Source organism: Peromyscus californicus, unplaced genomic scaffold (assembly GCF_007827085.1).
Source record: "Peromyscus californicus insignis strain IS unplaced genomic scaffold, ASM782708v3 Scaffold_19__1_contigs__length_69161282, whole genome shotgun sequence".
NCBI lineage: Eukaryota > Metazoa > Chordata > Mammalia > Rodentia > Cricetidae > Peromyscus > Peromyscus californicus.
The window spans coordinates 37,777,037-37,799,743 of NW_026294491.1; the positions used below are offsets into that span (position 1 = coordinate 37,777,037).

Here is a 22,707-nt window from a genome sequence, read left to right on the forward strand (position 1 = left end):
GGAGTCTGAAGTTCCACCAGAGAGCCCAGCAGAGGTCATTCCCCACAGTTTCCTGACAGACCATATGCACAGCCACTGAGTGATTTGTGTGTACATGCCGGCTCTAACCGTAGAAGAAAATTGGTAGAAGGGCCTGGGTGGTGGGTGCCAAATGACATCAAGCGGGGCCGCTTTGAGCCAATGAATGAAAAAGGCACCGTTCTCTATTAATGAGACCCGGGAGAATCGTTAGGACCAAATACATCTAATCCTTAAGCACTTTGCTGAAAACATGTCACATTGTATCAACTAAGGGAACATAATAAAACCTGCTGCAGAGCAAGCTAGCAGGATTATGCAGCCCAAGTATTCACATTGGTGCTTTTATTGAGTGGCCATTGAGAAATGCCATTGGCAGGGTCGTTAGTTACAAAACTGCTTTCCTTATAGTGCGATTTCAACACAGCACACGTTTCTGGCTTTATTTTGATAAGTAATGACCCATTTCCAATCTCCCTCTTAATGGAGAGGGCCTTCTCTGTTAGCCACATGATTTAGGGCTGATGGGCATGGAGTTTTTATATTGCTTTCTTCTGTGTATGTGGCCAGCTGTTTTCGCTTAGCTTTAGCATTTGAGAGCTGTGCTGCTCTGGGCAAATAGTTCACAAAGGCTGAGGCAGGAATGCGGTGATGAGGGAATGTGAGAAGGCTTGGCACTCCAGATCAGTAACTTGGGCACTCCTGGGCAGTAAGCTATAAAGTGTGGAGGAAAAGAAATTACAACATTACGCCTAGCTTGTGTTACCAGGGACAGTGAATCCCACTGAAAATTGGATTCCCATCCTTGGCACAGTATCTACAGAGATAGGACCTGCCTGACCCTACACAACAGGGATCATGATGATGATGATGATGATGATGATGATGATGATGATGATAAGCAGGCACAGGCACACTTTAAAGCACAGACCCCCATAGATAATGAAAACCACAGTAAGGGCTTCTGATTTTTCTTTCTTCACATCTCAGCTTGGTAGTGCCCCCACCGACAGCTGGGTCCTAGGATGCTCAAGTCACAGCACACCCAATAAAACACAGCCTATGAAAACACAACAGTTTGAGTCCATTGAGAGGTACTTGCTTTCATTCACGTCTCTCCAGGTGATCAGTCTCCCAGCTGTTCTCGCCTCTTTTGATACATCATCTAGATTGCTGGTGAACACCTGCAGCATGATGTCATCTGAGGAGAAGCAAGCCATGGATGTGTGAGCGAATGACTCAAGCTCAGTGGACGCAGGATGCTCAACTCTAAGATGCCATCACAACACAAAATCATGATCACACCAGATATCCCAGGCAGAGAGCGCCACCCACCGCTCTGCCCCACGTCTGTTTTCCTTCTAGTTCCTGGTGTCATTCTGACCTACCTCTGAGACTGTTCCTAAGTAGCCCCATGTTGTTGGTGGTTGTTTTGCTCTTTGGTCTTTGGGGGGGTCCACCACCCAGTTCCCAAATAAATGTGCACAGAGGCTTATTCTTACTTATAAATGCCCAGCCTTAGCTTGGCTTGTTATGGTGATATTTTATTTGTATTAAAATGTTATTTGTATGTTAATAAATAAAGTTGCCCGGGGGTCAGAGCTATTAGCAAGCCATAGGAAAGCAGGGCAGTGGTAGCGTACGCTTGTAATTCCAGCACTTAGTAGGCAGAGCTGGGTAAGTCTCTGTGTGTTCAGGGATACAGCCATTATTGGATACACATGCCTTTAATCTTAATACCAATCATGGAAAACCTGGAGGCCTATACAGACAGGCTGTGAGGAGGCGGTCATGTGGTTGGGTTTACAACCAATGAGAAGGCAGGACAGGAACTCTATATAAAGACTTTAACAGAGGGGTAGCTCTGGTTCGGAGAGGTAGGACCACTGCAGGAGGAAGGGTAAGGTTTTGGCTCTTGGCTCTGACCTCTTGGCTTTCTTCTTTGCATTGGTTCTGTGTTTATTGTTTGATGGGAAGGTTGGATACATCTACATTTGGCGCCCAACGTGACAAGAATTCATTAAAAACCGATTGGCTTGGCTTGGCGGCAGGTCCGGTTTCCAGCCTGGGCGGCCCGGCTGCCTAGCTTGGGCCCAGGCCTGACTGACCCGCAGCTGGAACTGCTACAAACAACTCAGACCTGCCCCGCTGAACAGGGCCCCTGCCTGTAAAGCCAAGGCTTGACTCGGCTCAAGCGGCTACACTTTCTCTTTCTCTCTCTCTCTCTCTCTCTCTCTCTCTCTCTCTCTCTCTCTCGCTGGATTCACACCTCGAACACCAGGTGGCTGTGAAATTCCCTGGGATTCTACTGTTCTACCCAGACTTGGTAAGTCAATTAACATATCTATTTAAAAGAGAATTTTTTTCTACATTAAAAAAAAAAAATGGGCTTTATGTGTACATTGGAAGAAAATTGGGCTTTGTTTGAAATTTTAGGCACTCTGACAATGGAACAACTATATGAAAAGATTAATATTGATCGAATTATTCAGTTTATTACTTTTCTTATCCTCATTTTACTATTTAAAAAGATCGTCAACTTAAGTGCCAGGATAACAGTCTTAGAAAAACTTGTTAAACCGGTAAAAATGAATTATAGAGAAATTCAAATTCAGACAGAAGAAATAAATAGTGAAGTTGTTTCAAAATTGGATCGTAAGGTTACAGAAAGAAAGCCAGTTTTCACACAATCACCCTTAATTTATCCAGTAGCCGTACAGCAGCTACCTGATGAAGAGAATGAACAAAATACTTGGGTTCCAGTTGAAATGTTAGACTTACGAAGATTTAAGGAGGCAATAGCATCTTATGGCATGCACTCCCCATATGTAAAGCAAATGTTAAACACCTGGTCAACTTGTAATAGGATTATACCAAAGGACTGGCGGGAATTGGCACAGGCTGTTCTTGAACCCGGACAAAATCTCCAGTGGAAAATGTGGTTCAGTAATGAGGCTAAAAATATAGAAAGACAATGGAGGGATAGCGGAATACAAGTCTGCCAGGATCAGCTTATTGGCGAAGGCCAATATGCTTCAGTACAAACACAATGTTCATATGATGTCCAAACCCTACTTCTATGTAAAACGGCAGCTTTGAATGCATGGGACAGAGTTGAAGAACCAGGAAAAAAAACTGAGTCATTTACAAAGGTTATACAGGGCCCCAAAGAATCTTTCACAGACTTCTTACAAAGATTGACTTCAGCAGTACAAAAAATGGTCCCGAATTCACAGGCTAGTCAGATAATAATTGAATCTTTAGCCTTTGAGAATGCAAATGCAGCGTGCAAAAGAATAATTAGGCCGTTAAAGGCAAGATCTGCACCTTTGGAAGATTGGATTAGAGATACAGTTAATGTCGAGGCTTATGACCATGATGATATGTGGGTAGGAAAAGCAATTTCAAAAGGTTTGAGCAATGTTAGATGTTTTGGATGTGGAAAGCAAGGACATTTGAAAAGGGATTGTAAACAGGTCATTCCTAGAAATAATGTTTCTTCAAGGAATACTGGCAACAGAATGCCCCTTCCTTCTGGAGTATGCAGAAGGTGTGGTAAGGGAAAACACTGGACCAACGAATGTAGATCAACAAGGGACAGACAGGGTAACCCTCTGCCTCGAGCTTCGGGAAACTCCCAGAGGGGCCTCAGGCAGGCCCCCACAGTAAATCCAGTTCAAACCTTTCCTGCAGTTGTAGAGGAAACCCCTACTCAAAGCAACTAAATAACCAAATGTCTATTGGAATAAATCATGTTAGTCGAGATGATGAAACAGAGAAAATAGGAAATACAGGAAAAAACATAAAGAAAATTTTTTGGCAAACTTCTATTAATGAACAAAGACCAAAACTAACAATAAAAATAAATGGTGTTTTGTTGTCTGGTCTGGTAGACACAGGTGCTGACATTACCATAATTGCACCAGAATTTTGGCATCCAACTTGGCCTCTTCAGGAGGTAAACATTCAACTCTTAGGAATTGGGACATTATCTAGAGTGAAACAAAGTGTAAGATGGCTTGAATGTATAGGTCCAGAAGGACAGAAAGGAAAATTAAAACCATATATGGCTAACATAGCTATGAACCTGTGGGGTCGAGACTTGTTACAACAGTGGAATACTCAGATTAATATCCCTCCAATCTCAGAAACAAATCATAAATTAGTACATGTTTCTGAGAGAAATATTAAAAGATATTATTCTAATGAGTGCTCACCAGCCATCCATGTCATACAAGAACAGGGCACAACAACTGATAATCTTCCAAAAACATTAACAGCTCTACCTTTAAAATGGTCAACAGACAAGCCTGTATGGGTTCAGCAATGGCCTTTAACAACAGAGAAACTCCAGGCTTTACAAGAGCTGGTGGAAGAACAGTTAAATGCTCATCATATTGAAGAATCAACCAGCCCTTGGAATTCTCCTGTATTTGTTATAAAAAAAAAATCTGGTAAATGGAGAATGGTAACAGACCTTAGAGCAATTAACAAAGTAATTCAGCCAATGGGCTCTTTACAATCTGGAATTCCTTTACCTACTCTGTTACCAAAAGGCTGGCCTCTCATAGTTATTGATTTAAAAGACTGTTTCTTTTCAATACCCTTACAAGAAAAAGACAGAAAGATTTGCTTTCACAGTGCCTACTTATAATAATTCTCAACCGGTTAAAAGATTTCAATGGAGGGTTCTCCCACAGGGAATGTTGAATAGCCCAACTTTGTGCCAATATTTTGTAAAACAGCCATTAGAAGTGGTACGTAAAAAATTTCCTAAATCTATAATTTATCATTATATGGATGACATTTTATTAGCTGATTCAAATGCAGATACTTTAGAAAGAATGTTTGAAAAAGTAAAGAAAATTTTGCCTTGCTGGGGATTACAAATTGCTTTAGAAAAGGTACAAAGAGGAGATTCTATTAATTATTTAGGATATAAAATAGAACTTCAAAAAATTAGACCTCAAAAAGTGCAAATTAGGAGAGATCGACTACAGACTCTTAATGACTTTCAAAGATTATTTGGAGACATTTCTCATCTAAGAACTATTGTTGGGGTAAAAAATGATGAACTGAATAATTTGTTTAAAACCTTAGAAGGTGATAAGGACTTAAATAGTCCAAGAGAATTATCACCTGAAGCTGAGAAAGAATTGGCCTTGGTAGAAAAGAAAGTACATGAAGGGCACGTAGATCGTATTGATCCAAAGCTGGATTGCATTTTGGTTATTTTACCTTCTAGGCATTCCCCAACAGGAATATTAATGCAAAGGGAAGATATTATATTGGAATGGATATTTTTACCAAATAAACCAAATAAAAAATTAAAAACTTATGTGGAAAAAATCTCTGACTTGATTTGGAAAGGAAAATTGAGACTTCGTCAATTAGCAGGAATAGACCCAGCAGAAATTGTCGTACCTTTAACTAAGGAGGACATTGAAAAATTATGGATAGAAAATGAAGCTTGGCAAAAAGCTTGTAGTAATTTTTTGGGAGAAATTAACAGCAAATATCCCAAAAGCAATAGAATTGATCTTATAAAGAGAGCTGATTGGATCTTGCCTCAAATTGTGAGGAAAAAACCCATATCTGGAGTTCGTACATTTTATACAGATGCCAACAAACAAGGAAAGGCAGGTTATAAATCAGAAAATTTAAGTAAAGTGGTTCAAAGTCCTTATAATTCAGTTCAAAAATCAGAATTGTATGCTATTCTGTTGGTATTAATGGATTTTTCAGAACCTCTCAATATAGTAATTGACTCTCAGTATGCTGAAAGAGTAGTATTACATATTGAGACTGCAGAATTTATCCACGATGCTTCAGAATTAACTTCATTATTTATTCAATTACAAGATACAATCAGAAAACGGAGTCATCCTTTATATATAACTCACATCCGATCCCATACTGGTCTGCCAGGCCCTCTAGCACAAGGCAATGATGAGATTGATAAATTATTGATAGGAAATGTGCTGGAGGCCTCAGAATTTCATAAAAAACATCATGTAAATAGTAAAGGTTTAAAAAAGGATTTTTCCATAACCTGGCAACAAGCCAAAGAAATAGTAAAGAAATGTCCTACTTGTTCCTTCTACAATCAAACACCATTACCAGCAGGATGTAACCCAAAGGGTACTCAGAGGAATGAAATCTGGCAGATGGACGTGTTTCACTTTGCAGAATTTGGAAAACTGAAATATGTACACCACACTATCGATACTTATTCAGGATTTCAATGGGCAACTGCTTTGAGTTCTGAAAAAGCTGATTCTGTAATCACTCATTTGCTAGAAGTTATGGCCATTATGGGTATACCTGCACAAATCAAAACTGATAATGCTCCATCATATGTCTCTGTTAAAATGAAACAGTTTTTTGCTTATTATAATATAAACCATGTTACAGGTATACCACATAATCCTACAGGTCAAGCAGTTATAGAAAGATCAAACAGAACTCTAAAGGATATGCTAAATAAACAAAAAGGAGTAACAAAAACCCCCAGAAATAGACTACATAATGCTCTATTAACTTTGAATTTTCTCAATGCCAATGAGAAAGGAACAACAGCTGCAGAGAGACATTGGATAATAGAAAAAACTACAGAATTAAATCAACCTATATACTTTAAGGATGTGCTGACCTCAGAATGGAAACCAGGGTATGTGTTACATTGGGGACGAGGTTTTGCTTTTATTTCTACAGGAGAAGATAAGCTGTGGGTACCATCAAAATTGATAAAGGTTCGATTTGAACAAGAGAGACCTCTTAATTAGAGGAGGTGATAGTTCATCAACTATCGTAAACATCCAATTTAAACTAACTTACACCAGTAACACATGCCTTTTCATTTAATCAGATAACTTGTCAAAAAGGAACATCCCCAAAAAACCTTGGGGAAAGGTTTTTGTTTTGTCTTTTAGGAGAATGAAGGTTAACGAATTTGAAGAACACTGGACAAATGAGACAACTGAAGAAAAGGAACAAATCATCTATCCTAAGAAACAGAGTGAAATGGCGTATGGGTATGTTATCTAAAAAAATTTTATGTCTTCCTAAATGTTTGTTTCTGCTTTTCTTTAAAGATTTAACACTATTTAACTTCTAATAGTCCCAGTTCAATTAAAATTTAAAGCTGACTTTGGAGTTGGAGAATGGCTCTCTCCTTCTTTAAACTCAAGCATGTTGTTAAAAGGAAAATGCAAACTCCCTGTATCATGCCAGAGGAAAAGAGCCATCTTCTGCTATGGGACAGGAGAAAAGCCAAATTAATTAAGGGACTATTCTATTACGAATCTCAACTCTTTGATTCTATTCTGATTCTTTAAACTTTTCTTAAAGTATGAATTTTATATCAAAATTTACAAGATCAATATATATAGATATATATACATTTTAAACTTTGTTAAGATATAAATGGTCATATAGAGTACTAACTAATTCTAAAAAGTCGCATATATAGTCTTTGTGTTCGAGTCTCTTATCAGTTTTTTGCAGGAAATCACGGTTAGGCCTAACATCAACTGAAGTCTCCAGGAAGAAGATGGGGCCCCACAACAACAACAATTCCACGTGGACAATAATAACATCACTAAGCTGACAAACATCATCTACAGATCAGCTTTGAACTACAAAGTGCTCAGAGCAATTTTGAGAAGAGCTAGCTGAGATGATCCAGTCTCAAAGACTACTTGAATAAGGATTTGAGATAAACCCTGAATTTTGGCATTATACACAGACTGGATAACGAAGGATATATTTTCCTTTCCTAGAATTTGACAATTAACCTAAAATTTTTCTTTCAGGATAAAGATACCTTCGCCCATACCCAGCAGGAAGCAATTTCAAGAATACGACGCCCACATTCCCAAAGAGGTGGTGTGGGGCGGTTGGTTTTTTTGGTCTTTTAATGGGTTTTGGGTCTGGGATAATTTTCATTGATTAGGGGGGTTGGTTACAAGTTGTTGTCAAGGGTTAGGAAAAAGGCTAAGCAAAGGAGATTAGATTTAAGGTTCTTATTAAAAAAAAAAAAGAAAGAAAGAAAAGAAAAATGTAAATACTTTACATTGGATTGGATTGTTTTATATTGTATACAAATTATATATATTGAAATTGATATTGTTAGAAAATGTTATATATATTTTTCTAATTGTACCATTCATCTAACAATGTAATGCAATTTTCTGATCCTTGAATGTTATTACCAACTATTAGGATATAAAGAAATGAAAGTTAGTAGTTAGATATTATAATAGGTATAGTAGTTAGATATTATAATAGGTATGTTTTCAAGATTGAGTAGATATATTTTAGATAGACAGGTTATCTTCAAACCCTTCAGAGATCTACAGAATATGGCATTTAAAATGTTTTAATAACTTAGAAAATTTTTCTTTTTTGTTATGACTATGAGACATGTCGGCTCCTGGCAGTACCAATCTACTTCAGAGAAAATATGGGCATTGAAGAACCTGCATATGGAGTTAACTTTCATTGTGGCAAAAGTTAGCCACTGGACAACAAAGTATCCTCGAATCAACAGGACAAAATGGACAAACAGGACATAAAACAAAGGATTACTGATTCTTGCCAAAACAAGTGTGGTTATGGCTTTATCAAAAGGCATCTTCAGAGGCCAGGACAATATGGCACCATCCCTGAAGTGGCCTTCACAATTCGAAAAAGGTACAGTGCCCTTTTCTTCGAAGGCAGCTGAACAGGCAGTGGGCCGATGGCCTCTGATGTGCAATGGAACAGCAGCTGAAACAGTTATTCTTGAAGAGTAACTAAGCTCACGCCTCTCAATAGTAGACTGGCATTTGATGGAGGGATATGGAGAAGAATGGGATGCTGAGATGAAGCCATATATATACACAGCCAGGAAGAATGGACAGCTGAGTTGGAAAACCATCATCAATTTCCAGAATTTGAAATCCTGAATCATGACATGACACTGGTGGAATTCAGGTGTTTCTGGTACATGGACTACTCTCACTCAATGTGAGGTTGAACTGTTGACCTTGTGTACATCCTGCTTCACAAATGAGTCTGTCGGATATGCTGGGCCTATAGGCTGAAGATGATGCCCCAGCACTTCGGAGAAACCTCAAGTGACTGTCCAGACAGCTGGCTGTTTCTGTCAACTCACAAATTTTTTGGAGGTTGCTTATGTGCACTTCCTGTTTTTATTTTTGTTAGCTAATATTATTTCCTTCTTGGGTCTCTGAGGGAGTTGAAGATTAGTTAGTTATAGTTGAAGGTTAGTTAGTTATAGTTGAAGATTAATTAGGATACATTTTGGACTTACAAAAATAGGATAGATAATGAAATTATTTTCTCTGAATTTGTCAAATACAAATGGACTAGACATTGTTTAGGTATTTATTACTTGTATATATTGTATATAGTTATTGTCCTTTTGTATATAGTTTTTCTTATATTAGTTATAAGCTTTTTCTTTTTTTTCCTTTTTATTAAAATAGAAAAGGGGAAATATGGTGATATTTTATTTGTATTAAAATGTTATTTGTATGTTAATAAATAAAGTTGCCCGGGGGTCAGAGCTATTAGCAAGCCATAGGAAAGCAGGGCAGTGGTAGCGTACGCTTGTAATTCCAGCACTTAGTAGGCAGAGCTGGGTAAGTCTCTGTGTGTTCAGGGATACAGCCATTATTGGATACACATGCCTTTAATCTTAATACCAATCATGGAAAACCTGGAGGCCTATACAGACAGGCTGTGAGGAGGCGGTCATGTGGTTGGGTTTACAACCAATGAGAAGGCAGGACAGGAACTCTATATAAAGACTTTAACAGAGGGGTAGCTCTGGTTCGGAGAGGTAGGACCACTGCAGGAGGAAGGGTAAGGTTTTGGCTCTTGGCTCTGACCTCTTGGCTTTCTTCTTTGCATTGGTTCTGTGTTTATTGTTTGATGGGAAGGTTGGATACATCTACAGCTTGTTTCTTGCCAGCTTTTCTTAAATTATCCCACCTACCTTTTGCCTCTGGGTTGTTTTCTTTTCTTCTGTATATCTTACTCCATGGCTGACTGTGTGCCTGAGTGGCTGGCCCCTAACATCCTCCTCTCCTTGTTCTCTTGCTCTTTCTTCTTCTCCTCCCATTTATCCTCTCTGCCTGCCAGCCCCACCTACCCTTTCTCCTGCCTCACTAATGGCTGTTCAGCGCTTTATTAGGTCATCAGGTGTTTTAGACAGGCACAGTAACACAGCTTCACAGAGTTAAACAAATGCAACATAAAAGAATGAAACACATCTTTGCATCATGAAACAATTGTTCCACAGCATAAACAAATGTAACACATCTTAAAATAATATTCTACACCATGTACAAGCAAAAACTGTTTCTTATCTCCACAAGACACACATCATTTCTTCATTTGAGACCTTATTGCCTCTCCTGGTGTTAGGTCAAGCTCATTTAAGATGCTAGTGACTCTGAGGGGCCAGATCCCACAACCTGAAGAAAGAGGCCACCCCCTGCCGATCCCCTCAAGCCCCACCTTCCTCAGATCTACCCTGGGATGAAAAGTTAATAAGCTATCCTGTCTCATGATGTGCTATAGTTTCTACAGCTCCTAATGAATGGTTCAACTCAGTACCTGGCTCCTCCATATTTCCTGTTATGTAGGCTCTACCAAGACTAAATCACATGGCTAGAACTTCCTACCACACATGCGCACACACACTGAAATGATATAAAAACAAGATTTCTTTATTGAAGGGATTTCTCTAAAGACTCTCTTCTCTGGGCCTCCCCACCATCCTGTCATGGTGACATTTTTTCTCTTAAGCTATCCCTCTGCTGTGGTTTAAGTGAGCATCGCCTCCTATAGGTTTGTGTGTCTGAACATTTGGTCCTCAGTTTGGTCCTTTTTGGGAAGATTGTAGAAACAGTGGTTCTCAGCCTTCCTAATGCTGCAACCCTTTAATACAGTTCCTCATGTTCTGGTGACCCCCAACTGTAAAATTATTTTCACTGCTATTTCATAACCGTACTTTTGCTACATCATGAATCATAACGTAAATATCTTTGGAGATAGAGTTACCAAAGGGGTCGCAGGTTGAGAAACACTGCTTTAGGAGGTAGAGCCTTGCTAAAGGAAGTACATGACTAGGGACAGGTTTTGAGAGTTTATTGCCTCACCCCACTTTTTGGTCAATCGTGTCTGTGTGTGTCTGTCTGTGTGTGTGTGTGTGTGTGTGTGTGTGTGTGTGTGTGTGTGTGTGTGTGTGTGCCTGTGTATGCCCTCCTTCCTGTTTGTGGACGCAAGTGCGGTCAGCCAGCTTCCTGCTCCTATGCCCTCTCTGCCTATAGCGACTCGATTCCTCAGAAGCCAAAAGCCAAAAGAAACCCTTTTTTTCCCTAAGTAGTTTTTGGTCACCGTTTTTTATCACAGCAACTAAAAAATAACTAAGGAACCTTCTTCCTAAAGCCCCTGGAGGTTGTAAGGCGGAGTTTCTCCTAAAGTGCTGGTTTTAACCTGCTGTACGGTTCCTTCCTGACGCTCTCTTGTGGCGAGACTCTCTCATGTCTGGAACCCCTTTCTCCTAATGAGCCTCATTCCTGAGGGCAAACACATGCCAGCTGACTCCATGAACCAACAATTATACCATTCTCCTGTTCCTTTATTTAACGCTAGGACGCCTGCTGTAATGTGGGGGCCAACAGGCACAGACCCGATTCCCAGTTTGATGCCTGCCAGAACATGATCTTGGGCAAATAACTCTAGCTCTTAGATCTTTGGTGCCCTCGGCAGTAGGGTGGGAGGATCTAACTCAGAGAGCTTTTATGGAAATGGGTATCTGTAGGGCACTGAACACAGGGTCATTGTGAAGCTTGTGCCCAGGGCCAAATACCTCACCACCAGCTCATTTAGCATCAACCCCAGAGCAGCTGGAGACATGGTCGGTGCTCTGCTCTGTGGAATATGTGAGTAAGAATGGGAAAAAAAGGTGAGACACGCAGGAAACAAAGGTGTCATTCACACAGGATGGAAGACCGGGTTCTCTGTCATAGCCTCGATGCTTTTCCATCTCAAGATGCCCTCACCTCCTCCTGCATCTAGTCTGTGGTTGAAGCCTCAAAGGCAACACCCCCAAAGAAACTTCCCTTCCCACCCTCCCTGGCAGATAGGTCAAGGCCGCACAACACACAGAGGTCCCCAAAAGACAACTGACCCAGGAAGAGTATTGCTTCTCTAGATAGAAAATTTTATTTATTTATATTTTATTTATTTATTTGTTTGTTTATTTTGGAGGGTGGTTGAGAAAGGGTCTCACTATACACCCTTGGTTGTCCTAGAACTCACTTATGGAGACCAGGTTGGCCTCAAACTCACAGAGATCAGCCTATCTCTGCTTCCTGAGTACTGAGTTTAAAGGGGTGTGCCTCCATTGCCCAGCTTGGACAGAAAATTTAAAAATGCTGAGCTTGCACTTCCCTATCTCTTCTTCCCCCTGCCTGGAAAGGAGGATGTCTGGATGTGATGTCTAGAATTGCAGAAGTCATCCTGTGGCCAAGAGACACGATCGCCAGGGAAGGTCCCGATGATCTCAACGCAACCGGCTCTAAACTGAGCTACTTAGACAGAGGAGAAAGAAAGCACTCTTGGATGGTGTCACTGGGCCGCCTAGACATGTATGAGGGTAGACCAGACACGACCAGACATACTGATATGTTCACAAAGAGCAGCAAAACCAGAGTTGAGCTGAGGAGGGAAAACAAAAATAAAAACCTGGGCGCAAGCAGGCAGACCACCAGGCCAAGGCTGGGCAGACCTCAGGAGGAAGAAGTGAGCCCTGCCAGGAAGGGCTACCCACAGAACATACCAAGACTCTCTGCTCTGCAGAAGGTGGCTGTCTCTGTCACCCCTCTGCTCCCTCAGCAGACCACGGTGGTTCAGAACAGTCTCCTGAGCCTCTGCTCCCTGGGCTGGTAGTACATCAGCAATTCTCAGCCTGGAGTCTCCTAGAAGGCTTTAAAACTCGACTGGCTGGGTCTGGTGGTCCATACCTTTAGTCCCAGCAACTGGGGGGCAGGGACAGATGGATCTCTGGGAGGCAGGTCAGGGCTAAACAATGATGAGACCCTGTCTCCAAACAAAAACAACAGATACCTACACTGTACAGGACTGGGGCTCGGTGGTAAGGCACCTGCCTACAAGCATGAGGCTCTGGATTTGGCTCCTAGCGCTGTAAAAATACCCCTCCACTGAATCTGATACTGATGGCATGGAGAAGTGCCCTTTAACGTCCCTCTGGTGGTTCCCAGCTCAGCCTGGGGTCTCATACTCTCTGCTAAGCAGAAATCATCCTGACAGGCGCGATGCCGAGGGCTAAGGTGGGTCACGCCTCAGTGAACTTCCAGATGGCGGGCCTGATTCCACCCCCTGCCCCCATCCGAAAAGCAGAGACGTTCCCAAGGTTTGGTTGATCACCCCATTTGCTTTCGTTTTTGGCCCCTGGACACTTAGAGGAACTGATTCTTAGCCACGTGGAAGAATGCTCGCCTTCTCTCCTGCCCAAACCACCAGGAACAGTAACCAGGGACCAGCACGTGACTTCTTCAAATCCAGCCCTGGGAGCCACAGGACAACTTACCAAATAGTTTAGCCAAATCTTCATCAAGATGCTTTGAACTTGAGGAGAAATTCTTCACACCTGCGGGGGAAAAAAAAGATGGGCTGTGATTAAATCTTTCCCCGGTCAGGCAGGCATGAGGGCGCACACCTGTGATCCTAGTACTTAGGGGTGAATCGGGGGAGACCAGGAGTTCTTGGCCAACCTTGCCTACAGAGAAGCTCAAGGCCAGCTTGAATGATACGACACTTGTCTCAAAAATAAATAAATAAGCCGGACGGTGGTGGCGCACGCCTTTAATCCCAACACTTGGGAGGCAGAGGCAGTTGGATCTCTGTGAATAAATCACTTCCATCTATATGTATCACACCACCACCACCACCACCACCACCACCACCACCACCACCACCACCACCACCATGCAGGATACATTCCAAGGCTCCAGTGGCTACCTGAAGCTGTGGACAGTACCAAAGCCCATGTATGTTTTCTCTTATATGTACTTATACTGTCTTTTCCATTTTGACTGTTACTTATCATGTATGGTAGCCATAACTCTTGCCGTCTGTGGTGTAATACCAAACAGGCACTGATTTGGTTTGCCTCCTTCACGACTGCATGGAGAGAAGAGTCACTCGGGGGCTGAGACTAAAGTCCAGTGGTAGAGCACCTGGCCCGAGTTCAGTTCATCCCAACTGTACATCTTATCAACGGCAACATTCAATTCCTTTCTTCCTATACTCAAAAATACTTGTCTTATCGCTTAAAAGAAGTGCTTCATTTCTTTTCTCTGGTGAATTTAAATCGACTGCAACACTACATGGGCTTTGGGGCCACTATTAAGAGAACAAGCAGCCCCCCCCACCAAGATGGCCCAAGTGGGCCAATTATGAACTGTTTCTGGAATTTTCCATTTCGTATTTTCAGACATGTAACAGAAATCATGGAAAGCAAAACCACAAGTCCATAGGGGACCACTACATTGTCTTTAAGTCAATACTCCTTTGCAAGGTTTGTTTTGGGGATGCTGAGGATTGGACCTGGAGCCCTATGCATGCCATGCCGCAGCCCTTACACATCCTGAGAGAAGTATTTTGCAGGAAAGTGCGTGGACTAAGCTCTGTTGACTGGGCAGTAGGCTCCAACGCAGCCATTCTCAACCTGAGTCGAGACCTCTTTGGGGGTGTCAAATGACCCTTTCACAGGGGTCACCTCAGACCATCAGAAAACACAGATATTTACATTATGATTCAGAGCAGTAGCAAAGTTACAGTTACAAAATAGCAATGAAAATAATTTTATGGTTGTGGGTCATCACAACCTAAGGAACTGTATCAAAGGGTCACAGCACTAGGAAGGTTGAGAATCACTGCTCTAAAGGGTGATGTTCTTACCTGAGGGCTGCTGGGATAGGTGTCACCCACAGGAGGCTGAGAAGAGGGTGATGGGTAAAGTTTGCCAGTGTGTCCTACCCTCTGCACCCCTCACCATTAGCTTTTTATTTGGTTTTGCTTTTTCAGCAGGCTCTGGTCAATTTATTAAAGCAAACTGTCACATGGTTTCCTCTTCCTGGGTCTTGTGTCTATTCTAGCATGCCACTATTATAATAATACCAGAATCACTGGGATCAACGACAGCCAGTGTGCACACTAAAGGATTTCCCAATTCAGCATTTTCCTTCACCCTGTCTGAGCATCTTCAGAGCCTGCATGTACCCTATCCTTGGACCCGATCCAGAGACTTCATCTTCTTTGTGGCCTCCATCCTCCCACCTAGGAACCCCAAACCAAGAGCAGCTACCAAGATGGCTGGGGAGTGGGTAGAAAGGAAGAAGTTCCCACAATGCACAACTCTCCGCTGCAGAGAGGGTCAGTGTTATCTTGTATGAATCACCATCAGCGTCCGGCTCACTCAGTGTTACTCTCTTCTGTGCAGCTATCACCAATGGCTCTTAACAGTGCTTATGCCCAGGGCTCAGCTCCGAGGGAAGCTGAAGCAGGAGAGCACATTTCAGAGTGTTTGTTATTTTGGTTTTTCTGTTTGTTGGGTTGTTTTAACCGGAAGGGTTTTCAAATAAAAGTTTCCCAGCTAAAACGATGTGGATAAGGAATCAAATCACTTTGGTCAGTTTGGGAGAAGTAGGCAAAAACGTTATTTCCCTGTGCCCTCGTCTTCATGGGAGGATGCTCAGGGTGCCAAGGCTAACCCTTCGAAGCCCTTTTATTAAGCACAAGTTGGTGTGTGTGTGTGTGTGTGTGTGTATGTGTGTGTGTGTGTGTGTGTGTGTGTGTGTGTTCGCTGTGACACAGGAGTGGGAGGATGTAGGGGTGGGCTGTTTTGGTTTTAAGTCAGGGTCTCACTATGTAGTCTTGGCTGATAAAATTTCCTAGTCTCTTCCTTTATTCATCTTTCTATTTTTTTAAGACAGAGTTTGCCCAGCAGATTCCCTCTACAGCCCAGGTTGGCCTTGAAGTCCAGATCCTCCTGTCTGTCTCTCTCAAGTGCTTAGATTACAGCCGTGCGCTGTTTCTAACGTTGTCCTGAACAACTGAGAAAGTTAAAGATGTAAATGCAAGGAGCTCGGGTCAACCATCTCCTGCAAACCTCTGTGGGCTGAGATTTAGACTCCCCCCTGGCACTTGGGGCTGCCTCGGGGAGGAGAATGAACTGCCAGAGGAGTTCAGCAACCTGTGGAGATCTAAGCCACCACAGGGTTGGTTGCTTGGGTTCTGGGTTTTGAGGTGGGGTTGGTGTCATGTATCCCGGGCTGGCCTTAAACGTACAACATTCTGATCTTCCCATCTCCACCTCCCAAATGTTGGGACCTCATATGTGAGCCACCATGCCTGGCTTGCACAGTGCTGAGGGTTAAACCCAGAGTCATGGCTTTGGCCATGCTAGGCAAACAGCTGAGCGACTTCCCAAGCCCATCAGGCTCTTTTTTTTTTTTTTTTTTTTTTTTTTTTTTTTTTTTTTTTTTTGAGATGGGGGTTTCTCTGTGTAACAAACAGCCCTAGCTGTCCTTGAACTCACTTTGTAGACCAGGCTGGCCTCAAACTTACAGAGATCCACCTGTCTCTGCCTCGTGAGTGCTGGGATTAAAGGCGTGCGCCACCACTGCCCGGCTTCAGGCTCTTTTTTTTGAAAGGGGTTGCTGAGGTGCACACTCGGGGCCTTATGCTCCTCGTGCTCCAGCACTGAGCTAAGGGTTTCCCTCATGGAGTGTGTGATAGAGCAGTGTCTGGATGGATTTCCTTGATTCAAGGTCAAGGCTAACTTTTTCTTTCGGAGTGTGCAAACCCAGCAGGAAACCCATCCCCTTTCAAAGCAAGCGGTCAGCAGAACACAGCACCAGCGATTCTGTCACAGAGCCTTCATGAAATGTCCCTAAGAATCTGAAGCTCCAGCACAAAGCTAGTGACAGGACCCCTTGAGCATGGTGTGCCAACAGACCTGGGTCTGTAGACGAAGCAAGTGTGTTTGCACACACGAGGCTTCCAACTGGGAAAATGGTCAATGGGTTGTTGTTTTTGTTTTGGGGTTTTTTCTTGGTTTTGTTTTGTTTTGTTGGCTGACCTAATTCCTGAATTCAAGCCGTTCTCTTACTCCAGTCTCCCAAGAAACTAGGCTACAGACACATCCCACTCCGCCTGGATGGTGGCCAGGTCTTCACACGGAAACTCTTTCTAGGTATGGCGGCTTTCTAGGTGTGATGGCTTTCTAGAAAGTAAGAGAACCAGGGCTTTTGTTTCTCCGAGAGGCAGGAGAATCATGAAGCGCTTGCGCAAGGCCAATCAGGAACTGATCACAGGAGCCTTGTGGATATCTTTACACTTTTTTTTAAACACTTCACGATTGTGTCTGTGGATGACGTGTGGGCACGTGTGCCGTGGCGTGTGCATGCAGAGGTCAGAAGACAACCCTGTGAAGTCGGTTCTCTCCTCCCATCTTCCTGTGGGTTCCGGGGATCGAACTCACATCAGCAGGCTTGCAGGGCAAGCGCTTTACCCGCTGGACCATCTCACCCATTGGACTTTTGCATATCCCGAAAAGAGTATGTCCTTTGTCCTCTTTCCCGGCTGTCATTGTGGCTGAAAGTCGGACCGCTTAAAACAATGCCTCCGAGGGTGTCAGCAAGGCAGCTGACCAGACAATGGTGCCGCTGTCGAGCTTAACAACCCGAGTTCAATCTCCAGACTCCGCAGAGTAAGATGAGAGAACCTACTCCTGCAACCTGTCCTCTGACCTCCACATGTCCAGGGTACACATGTCCCATGGACACACACACACACAAATAAATAAACGAAAGAGACCAATGCCTCCCCTGAGCTGTGTAAACAATGCTGCATTTGTCTCCCTTGGCAGGTGATACTCTTCTGGTAACTGGTGTACTTAGCTGTTGGGGACCAAGACCAGAGCTTCGTCCACCAAAGCTCGATTGTCTATGTTCTCACAGACCCAATAGCTTCATCCTGAGAGGAGCCCATGGGATGTGGTCAGCCAATTGGTCTAGCAAACAGCAAGGTTGTTTCCAAATGATGCAAGACCACGAAAACCAAGGAAGGACATTGGTTTTGAAAATCTGTGTCCATAACAATGTTATTCATGCAAGTCAAAAGATGAGAGCAGCCCAAATGTCCACCAGCTGACAAACAGATAAACAAAGGCAGCAGAATATCCTTCAATCATAAGAAAGAGCAGAGGGCTGGAGAGATGGCTCAGCAGGGAAAAGCACTGACTGCTCTTCCAGAGGTCCTGAGTTCAATTCCCAGCAACCACATGGTGGCTCATCAACCACCTATAATGGGATCTGATGCCCTCTTCTGGTGTCCCTGAAGACAGGTCACTCATATACACTAAAAAAAAAAAAATTTTTTAAAAAAAGAAAAGAAGAGAAATAGCAGAGAAGCACATGGTACATGAAGGGACCTGGAAATGTGTTAAGGGAAAGATGGCAGGCACAAAGCCCACATGTCATGTAACTCTACTTACAGGAAGTATCATAATTACTAATGACCACAAAGTCATTTTTAGGGGTAATAAAAATGTTGTAAAAATAGGTAATTGTCATTTACTACTCTGTTTATACACTAAACACCACAGGACTATACTGCTTTTAAGGGGTAGTTTTCTTTCTTTCTTTCTTTCTCTCTTTCGTTTTTTTCTTTCTTTCTTTTTTTTTTTTTTTTTTTGAGATAAGGTATTACTATGTTGCTCAAGTGATCCGAGTCAACAGGTAACTCTTATTGTTGATGATATCCCCCTTAGGTTGTCATTTGAAAACTTCTGTGTGTGTGTGAGTGGGTGGGGTGGCACACACACTTGTAATCCTAGCATTTAAGAGGCCAAGGAAGGAGGATCACAAGTTCAAGGTCAGCCCATGCCACCCTGTCTCAGAACACAAGAACGAACAATGAAGTGAGTGGACACACGCTGCCCGAGAAGCAGAGAGAACATTGTAGAGAAGCGCTTTTCACACACACACATCAGTCTTGCAAGGTCAGTAGAAGCTGAGGCAGAGTAGCAAGCCAGCTAAGATGGAAGGGAGCCACCAGGCAACGTCACACCTCCACTCCCCACATGCCTGCACCAGGAACGTTCAACGTCTCTCACACAGCACCCAGTGGGGCCAAGACCAAATCACCTCAAAGAACACCAGGGACCCACCTCACTGCTCACACAGTATGGCATGCCAGCAGCTCACTCCAAAAACCCTCAAAAGTGGAGGCACCTCCTAGCTGGCTTTCTGTTGCTGATAAATGCAACGAAGAAACGCAGCTTGGGGAGAGACAGGGCTTATTTCATCTTACAGTTTACTGTCCATCCTTAAGGGAATTTGGGGCAGGAACCTGAAGTCAGGAACCGAAGCCACGGAGGCAAGCTGCTTCCTGGTTTGCCTCCCCTGTGTTCCTCACCTAGATTTTTAAAACCCAGGACTACCAGCTCAGGGGTGACACAGCCCAGTGTCCTGGGCACTCTTTCGATAATTACTAACCAAGAAAGTACCCCACAGACATGCCCACAGGCCTGTCTGATGAAGGTAATTCCTCAGTCGACACATTCCCTCTTCCACAGGCCCACAGGCCTGTCTGATGAAGGTAATTCCTCAGTCAACACGTTCCCTCTTCCCAGATGTGTCAAACTGACAACCAAGATTGGCCATCACAGGCAGAATAGGATGGCCATCATGGAGAAGTTCCCAGCAGCTTCTAAATGTCAGGGAAACAAAAGAGTCACTAGATGGAGTCCAGCAATCAGGTCATATCCTTTTTATCTCTCTCTCCCTCTGTGTCTGTTCTTTACTTAATACCCAGTGTGAGTGGAACAGGCCAGCTTGATCCTGCTCTGTTCTAGTGTTCCTTCTTCCTGCCCCCCTCTCTCCCTTACTTTTCCTGTTTCCTTCCAAAGACCATCTATAGTCTGGTGTGTATAGTCTCCGATCAGCCTCCAGAGAGACCGTCCTGTTCTATGCTATGTGATGGTACATCTATACCTCTCTTTTCAGTCCACCTTTAGCCCAAACTCCCTCATCCGGGTTGGAGAGATGCTTCGTGGTTAAGAGCGTGTGCTGCTCTTCCAGAAGATTTGAGTTCAAATCCCAGTACCCACGTCAGGCAGCTGACAACTGCCTCTAAGTCCAGCTTCAAGGGATCTGACGCCTCCATGGACATTGTACTCAAGCGCATGCACTCAGACACACACACAATTAAAAATAAGTAAATACAAAACTCTCCTATCTACACTCACTTTTCCCCTGCCATTATCCTTCATATTTATTTTCTTATTCTCTTTTTATCATCCCACTATTAATCACTAGTCTTACACTATTTTTTCCTTTTCATCAACTCACACCCACAATAATGAATATTAGTACACACAGTACTATTAGTGTCTCTTGACTCCCTAAAATGATTGACATATAGGGGTAATGTTTTCTAGTCCATTATTACTCTATTTTTATAGTGGATCTATCACTGGATAATGAAGCAGGAGAACTGAGGACAAAGCCTGGAGCCCTGAATATTGGTCTAAGAGAGGAAAATGATACTTCAATCCTCCTACAACCTAGTCCTTCCAGAACACTGAAAACACTTCCATTGAGAGAAGAAAAGAGCCGGGCGGTGGTGGCGCACGCCTTTAATCCCAGCACTCGGGAGAAGCCAGGCGAATCTCTGTGAGTTTGAGGCCAGCCTGGGCTACAGAGTGAGTTCCAGGACAGGAGCAAAGCTACACAGAGAAACCCTGTCTCGAAAAACCAAAAAAAAAAAAAAGAGAGAGAAGAAAAGAGACCTAAATAAAATAAATAAATTCAACCAGTGACCTAACTCCTGCTGGGTAAGTCTCAATGCAAAAATACAATATGAAAAACCTAAAAACTACCAGGCCTAGAGTAATACCACTGAGAGGGACTTAAATGAAACACCAGACAAAGAATTTTTAAAAAATTATAAAACTCTTACTATAAATTATAAGATATAAAGTCATATATTAACAACATCATGGCAATAGTGGTTGACCTCAATACCCTACCAAGACCAATAAACAGGTCATACTGACAAAAACATAGAGAAACACTGGAGTTAAATAACTTTATAGTCAAATGGACCTAGCAAATACCTACAGAGCATTCAATCCAAACACTGCAGAATACATGTTCTCAGGAGCCCATGGAACTTTAAAACAGATGATATTTTAGGACACAAAGCAACTCTTAATAAAGGAAAATTTAAATAATTTCTTGTAGTAAATAAGATCTCAGTGGAATAAAGATTAAAAAGTAACTAGAAAGAGTACAGAAAACTTACAAATGTGTGGAGATTAAACAACACACTGTTGAATAATAGTCACTGAATGATAGAGCACTGAATAAATCAAGAATCTTTTAATCCTATAACTAAATGAAAATGAAAACACAAGACACCTGTCTTAGTCACTGATCTATTGCTATGAAGAGACAGCATGACCAAGACAACTCTTATAAAAAAGGAAGCACTTAATTGGGGGCTTGCTTATACTTTTAGAGGGTTAGACCATTATCATCGCAGTGAGAAGCATGGTGGCACACAGGCAGGAATGGTGCTGGAATAGTAGCTGAGAACTACATCCTGATCTGCAGACATCAGGCAGAGAGAGACAGAGAGACTGCACCTGGTGTGGGCTTTTGAAACCTCAAAACATACCCCCAGGAACATACCTCCTCCAACAAGGGTACACCTACTCCAGTCAGGTCACACCCTCTAATCCTTCCCAACAGTCTACCAGCTGGGAATCAAGCATTCAGATTTATGAACCTGTGGGGGCCAATCTCATTCAAACCACCGCAACACCAACACCTATGAGAGACAGTGAAAGCAGTCCCAAGAGTGAGGTTCACAGGAATAAGTGGCTACGTCAATCAGAAAGATCTCAAATAAACCTTCGGCCTTGGAGAAATAAGAACGAGTCAACCCTCAAATCAGTAGATCTGAAGAAATAATTAAAATCAGGACAAAAGCTGATGAAGAAGAAATGAAAAAAAAAATACGAAGAATCAATGAAACCAAGACTTTCTTTTTCTGAAAAGATAAACATGATTGACAAACCCTTTGTGAAACTAAATGAAAGAAAAACGAACCTAAAGTAATACAATGAAAGTGAAAAGGGAGACATTACAAAAGATAACAATGAAGTTCAGAAAATCATGAGGACATGTTTAAAAACTTGTATTCTGCTAAACTGGAAAATCTAAAAGGAAGGACTAGCTTTCTAGAAAAGCAATTCTCAATGGGGGGGGGGGGGGTGGTGACCCTTTTACAAGTGTCCTCTATGACTGTTGGAAAACACAGATATTTACATTACAATTCATAACAGTAGCAAAATTACAGTTATAAAGTAGCAATGAAAATAACTTTATGGTTGGGGGTCACCACAATATGAAGAACTGTATTAAAGGGTCACAGCATTAGGAAGGTTAAGAAGAACTGTTCTAGAGGCATATGACCTACAAAAGTTAATAAATTAAAACAAATGGGGCAAATGCTTTTAAAGAGATCAACAACAAGCAACTGGACTGAAGCCTTCATTTAAAAAAAAAAAATCTAGCC

At 42.4% G+C, this 22,707-nt stretch overlaps 1 protein-coding gene across 1 annotated transcript in view; it reads right to left on the reverse strand.

Moving 5' to 3' along the window:
* The window catches only part of CUNH2orf92 (chromosome unknown C2orf92 homolog), a 49,405-nt gene that overhangs the window by 22,429 nt on the left and 4,269 nt on the right, over positions 1 to 22,707 (reverse strand). Inside the window, exons 2-3 of the mRNA XM_052743785.1 lie at positions 13,646 to 13,834; positions 1,121 to 1,219 (exon numbers count right to left, since the gene is read on the reverse strand). Coding sequence (XP_052599745.1) covers positions 1,121 to 1,219; positions 13,646 to 13,834 — 288 coding nt within the window. The remainder of the gene's footprint in view (positions 1 to 1,120; positions 1,220 to 13,645; positions 13,835 to 22,707) is intronic.